Source organism: Rhopilema esculentum, chromosome 12 (assembly GCF_057945365.1).
Source record: "Rhopilema esculentum isolate cy_ngs chromosome 12, ASM5794536v1, whole genome shotgun sequence".
NCBI classification, from domain to species: domain Eukaryota; kingdom Metazoa; phylum Cnidaria; class Scyphozoa; order Rhizostomeae; family Rhizostomatidae; genus Rhopilema; species Rhopilema esculentum.
In genome coordinates this window covers 5,906,459-5,912,539 of record NC_142826.1, presented here as the reverse complement: position 1 = coordinate 5,912,539, position 6,081 = coordinate 5,906,459, and the positions used below count along the sequence as shown (strand labels likewise).

The window sequence follows — 6,081 nt, the reverse complement described above, 5'->3', positions numbered from 1 at the left end:
TTATGATCGTATAAAAGAGAATTATCCTGCTACCGGGACAAGATCTAACCAAGTTCAATTCTTTGCTCTGATTGTATAGAAGCGAATTAACCTGTAGGTAGTTAGGCAGAAACATTTTTCTAAGGTTTTACTTTTAAATTTTTTTCTGGAAAATCAGCTAGTTTAAGTCTGTTTTTATGAATTAATCTGTTTAAGGAAGAAAAATGATTCGACAATTTAAGACTTTTGTAATGGCTTTAGCCTTACTTTTTTATCGAAAATAAGCCTTTCGAAAAAGTTGTGATATTTTCAAAAAAAAAACGCTCAGTCTAGAATTAAGATAAATTTATGTTTGTTCTGATCGCATTCACGTGAATCAATCTACATTGGAAAGACAAATTTTTGGAAATATTTTCAGGCTTTCTAAAAAAATTGAAGTCTAAATTCTGGAAAAATGTAAACATGGAAAATTCGAGCATTTAAGAAGGAAAGCCTATGAATAAAGTCACGTCCAAATTGTCTCAAAGAGTTCAAAATGAGGATTAAATTTGATTGTTATACCCAGTTGTGGATCGGAAAAGGCCAATCTTGGTATATGTTTCCTAGCGTAGAGTTCTCGATCTATGTTCTAACGTTTTATACTCTGCGAAAGAGCTGGGTTAAAGGCTAACTCTATTGAGAAGAATTTGGATTCAGCCCCCACAAGCTACAACGCTGTGCTGTCCCTGCAGATGGATTGAGTATCCAGTGGACCTTGCTTCTGATCAAATCTCATCATCATTGCAGCTATGAATGGTTTAAAGAAAAGCCTTATTTTGAAGACAGTGTTTTGAAAAATTAGGGCTGCGATTTTGACTTCTGGAAAGAAAGTCTTAAAAACAGTTAAAACTACACCAATACTCTAGTAAATGTTGAACAGCGTTGAACATTGAGATAGATAAAAATCAGGAAAATTTAGAAAGGGACAGGAAGGTCTTACGACTTTTATCGCGTAATGAAATGTTTAGAAACCTGAGACCACGCTCAATTGGCGGGGAAAAACTGAATTCAATTAAATAATAGGGCAGATGCTTTATGAAATGTTTAGAAACCTGAGACCACGCTCAATTGGCGGGGAAAAACTGAATTCAATTAAATAATAGGGCAGATGCTTTAGTTGCCTTTAATAGCAACACTTTGTCAGATATCACCACAGTTTTCTTGGGTTCAGTCTACATCCGACAGTTATTCCATAGAATTTCAGTGTGAATTCAACTTTCGATGCAATTCAATTCGAAAGACAAGGCTATGAAATATTCGGTTGTGAGGCCAGTCCGTCCCGATTGACCCCCTCAAAGACCATACTAGGGTTCAGAAGGCAGTAAAAATCCGCTTTGATTAGCCTAGAATACCTGTCTTATCTCCTCTGTCGTGGATCACGGTTCGTATTTACTTGATTTGCAACAACTGGCGGTCGAGGTGGGGTTTGAGCTGCGATTTGTTGAGCTAATCGGGGGTCTTTTGGCTTCTCTTTGGCTCCATTAGTGCCCTGTTTTCGCAGCAGTCTCGGGTCTGCTCTACTATCACTTTTTATCACGCCCGGATGACTGTTTTCGCGTTGGTATGGGTGATAACGTCCAGAAGACGGAGCTATATGTTGGGGTAGCATTGCGGATTGAGAAACTGGACTCGGTTCAGCCTGTATTGTGTTGCTTGATGCCTCAACATTCGTTTGATGTTTATCACCCAGATTCTAAAAGAAATAAAAAATCAAGCTTCTAAATTGCTTCGGAGATACAAAGCTTCTAAATTTTCAATTAAATCGCGGAAGCTTCCCATTATGCTTTAAAAACGTTTACTTTTTGGGTTCGACTATCTAATTTATCAACACAACGGAAACTTAAAATGTATTCTGTTGGTACGAAAAATACTTTTCTATAATAAAATAATATTACTATCAATATCTGCTAAGATCGCTTCAGTGTCCTGAAGCTAAACGATGGAACGAGATCCTTGCCGAAATAAGAAATGCCTAATCAAAAACAGTCTTCGAATCCAAATAGAACAAAACAATTAAAAGTTAATCTCCCACTTAATGAACTCTCTAGCTTTAAATAAACCTCACAGCCCTGAAACTTCACATGATTTAAAAATTGCTTTAGTCATCTTTCTGCCATGAGGTTACAAAACGAATTCTAAGCAAGGAGGTTCTTTTGTCGATTAGTTTACATACTGAGATGGCTCCTCCTTTAGGAAATCGCTGTCAGATATCGCCGTTAGGAAATGGCTAGAAAATAGTTTTCTCTCTTTTTCTGTTGATTTTATCAATATACTTTACAAAAAATTCTTTAATGGACTTCACATAATTTAAAGTTGAATATATAATCATATTATAAAATGAAAAATTCTATGTAGAGAAGTTTGACTAATGAAATTAAAACACATATAACAATTGAAAAACGCACCTGTTTGGCAATATTTATGAACTCTGGATTAATATCACTCATGTTTGGGTATTCAGAAAAAAGCATGCAGAACCTAGAAAAAGAGATTAGAATGACTGCATTGCTTCAAATTTGAGAGCCATTTGAGGACACCCAACATCACTATCGTCATCATCTTAATTTTTATCTTAACCATCATTACTGTCATTCTTTTATTGTCAGAACCATAGAAGCTACAGTACAAAAGACAAGCAGAAAATGGAAAAGCACACAGAGACGGTTCAAGTCAGAAAGTGTTTACGATTTGAGTTCTGCCTCTTCTCCTCTCTTTGAGCGATTAGATATGACTCTGTCATTATGCTATCATTTAAAGGAAACATGGTGAGGAATTTGTCAACACAGAACACTATTGCAACAGACTAAATATTCTCATAATTTGCTTTTTCAAGTCAAAAACGATATACCGTCTAGTTTAAATAAATTTGGGGATGTTGATGCATAATTCATCAATGGATGGTTTGCATTGTTGAATGGTGCAATTGTACATTTCCTGGCTGCCTCCTGACTTGTCTTTTATTATATCAAAAATTGTTACTGTCATTTGAACATCATTTAGATGGCCGCATGTCCACTGAGCAGCTGATATAATCTCTATTTTAGGAACAAGCCCTAACGCCTTTCCCATTCATCAATCTCTGGCAGATAAAAGTATGCTTCCCATCTTGCATCAAAGACCTTTTCATATTTTTGAAAATGGGCAAGCTGTTTTTGAATGGAAATGTGTGCTATTACGGCTTGTCTGTTATCTTGGTCTCTGTAAAAGGCATCTCCAAAGGACAGGTACAATGTGCGACAACATCTTGTCTTAGTTAACCAAAGTCTTCACAGTTTAGTGTATACTTAGGCCAGCTAAGGTGTCCGGATCGTCATCAATCAACTATTGCCATTATCACCAGCTTTTGTACCAAAATTCATAACACAGTTATATATTTTTTCTTACAAAATTCTCACAGTTTGTTTGATTTGCTCACTTGACAGTGTTTAATGATTGGCATGAAAGGTTTTTTTCTGTATGATTTTCAAAATTAAATAGTAATAAAGAAACTTGGGCACAAGCAGCACAATATAAGATAAACAAAGTACACAAACACATGATAGACTGACAGAAACAAAAAAACTAAAGTTACAGATTCTTTCATTTGTAACTCAACTAACATTGTTGTGCAAAAGACCGTTCTGGTTATAAGCAAGTTGTGAAGGCATCAGTATATTAAGAGATACAAAAATGAAATGATACATACTCTCCAATTTTTTCAAGATATCCAGTCCTTCCAGTGTAAATTGTTAGCTGGTTTTTCCACACCTGTGCATATCTTGAAAGAAACAGAAAGGATAACAAAGAATTTAGTTCAGGAGAACTTTGCAGCAATTGTCCCCAAACATTAGATATTTTTATTTAAAGTAATAGGGCCCTCATAATTTCCTCCTCTCAGTCCACTCATGTCCAATGGTTGCTTATATTGAGATCATCAACATCACAGTCAAATTGAGAGACAAATCTATTGCTATAAAATGTCACCTAAAGCTGATCATTGACAAATTTCAGCTGGGAAATCAGAGACCATGTTTACAAACTATTGCAAATATCGTTAGCTATTAAAAACATTGTATTCTTCCTAGATAGATGTAATTTAAAAATGCCAAGATCAAACTCAAAATCCTTACCCTTTACAAAATCTAATGATATCACCAGCCTGTAGGTGCACACCAAAATCATCCCATATTGATGCATTTATTGATCCTGTTCTGTCTGCAACCTTACAAGAACGAACTTCATGCCCATCCTTTGTTTTTGTTGGTTTACCTATATCAGGATATAATTAGGAAAAATTCTTGAATAATATGTTTCGAAAATAATGACTATAGCTGAGGGATTTATAAGCCAAGAACAAAAACTTTCATCTTATAAGAAGCCTTGGATTAAGACTTTTATCCATTAACCTTGCAGTGCAAATTCTTTTTCTCAAATTGTGCGCCAAGTAGTACAAGGAGTACAGTTTCCAACGAGATTTCAGGTGTGCAAAGCAAAATTTCAAGTGTGCAAGTATGCACTTTGGTTAAGTGTGCACTTGAATTGTACACACAACTAGATACATGCATACTACACACATCTATGTTAGACCCTATTGACACTAGAGTGTTTTATCTGCATAAATGTTTATCCGTTTACGTTGTACCAGATGGAATTTTACCTGTTTAGCCCCTCCATTTACACAGTGAAACAAATCGGTGACTTTTTTATTTGGCCTGCACACAACCTTTGATTTAGTTCTGCCAGACCTTCCCCAAAATTGGCTTGGTCTTTGATTTCTTCTTGAAGCCTTCAGAATACGACTTATTCTTTGTAGTCATGAATTGCTATTGTTGAGTGTAGCAGAGTGTTTAGGAGATACCAGGTATCAATGCTAAATCATGCAATCATGAATAAAATAATTGCAAATCATGCTTTCACGCTACTGGAAGTTTAGTTTCACGATCATGCCCCCTAGTAGTTCTCTGATTTCAATAACTATCTAATAGCAGTAATTTCTTGTTGGCAGACCCATTGGCAATGGAATCTCGGAATAATGGAGGCATTAACCTGGTCTGGTACTGGAAACCAAGACTTTCTGCTTGTAAAAACGAAAGCACTCCATTTTGAAATTCGCTTGGCAAATTCGCTTGGCAAATTCACTTCGAAATTCATTTTCACGCAATCAGGCCATGAGTAATGCTGGTCACATGCCAATGTCTATTCAGGCATTCACAAATAATAAAAAGTTTGTTTCACGAATTGTCGAAAATACGCTGATAACGCAATCACGTCAAAATATCTGGTACCCCAAATGTTTAGCCTTGCTGCATCAGCTACAGAGCTTAAAAATGCAAACAGAGATAATACGATGTTTTGAAGAAGTTCATCATGATAGTTCAAGAAACAACAACAATGATCTGAAATATTTTCATACGGAAATTTATTCTCTTGCACCGTTTTGTTATCATATTTAAATGGCCACATATTTGAAGAAACCTAAATTCTTCATTTGCCTTAGACAATCGGACACACCTAGGCCTTGCCCAGATTTAAAAATGCCTCACCCTTTACCAGGTGTGCAGGGACAATTTAGAAAATAGCTCAGGTGTGCACTGCAGTCCAGGATGAGCTTGATATTCTGGAAAAAAGTTGTCACCGATTGTTTAATTACAATCTTTGATGTAAACTACGAGATAAACAAAAAGTTAAGATAAATTACATTTAATTTTACTAAAATAGCTGATGGACACATGGAAAAACCCAAGATAGAGCTATCAAAGCAATGTGCCCTGTTGACGTGATTTGAAGATATGGACATTTTACTTCATTTACGGTTGAATATCAGAAACTAAAAGCATACCAATATCAAGGACAACAAAAACCAAATGCAGATTCTTTGCGCCTGGTTTTAGATCCCGAATGTTCATAACGGAAGGAAGTCTACTTTCAGCGCTATCAACCATGATACTTAATCGATAAAAGTCATCTGTTCATGAAGTTGAGTTTCCTGTGTATGGTTAGGCCACTGGATGAAACGAGCTTTGTAGCCTCGTTGTGACAGCTGAAATAGTGCTGAGGTCAGCCGGTGTTTACTTCTTGAAAAAT

General features: G+C 35.9%; 1 protein-coding gene across 1 annotated transcript; it reads right to left on the bottom strand.

The window, feature by feature from the left end:
* Positions 1-239: 239 nt before the first annotated feature.
* Positions 240-6,028, bottom strand: LOC135681311 (SOSS complex subunit B2). The gene is made up of 5 exons (XM_089111701.1): positions 5,837-6,028; positions 4,128-4,266; positions 3,704-3,775; positions 2,424-2,496; positions 240-1,711 (listed from the first exon to the last, which is right to left on the bottom strand). The coding sequence occupies exons 1-5, from the start codon at positions 5,937-5,939 to the stop codon at positions 1,376-1,378; spliced, it is 723 nt and encodes a 240-aa protein (XP_088967827.1). The 5' UTR covers positions 5,940-6,028; the 3' UTR covers positions 240-1,375.
* Positions 6,029-6,081: the final 53 nt, after the last annotated feature.

Excerpts from the sequence above, each read along its gene's own strand:
- LOC135681311 (XM_089111701.1), bottom strand. The coding sequence starts at position 5,939 with ATGGTTGATAGCGCTGAAAGTAGACTTCCTTCCGTTATGAACATTCGG. Across the intron at positions 3,776-4,127 it reads ATCATTAGATTTTGTAAAGG|ATATGCACAGGTGTGGAAAA; the intron begins GTAAGGATTTTG and ends GTTTCTTTCAAG. Across the intron at positions 2,497-3,703 it reads TATCTTGAAAAAATTGGAGA|GTTCTGCATGCTTTTTTCTG; the intron begins GTATGTATCATT and ends CTCTTTTTCTAG.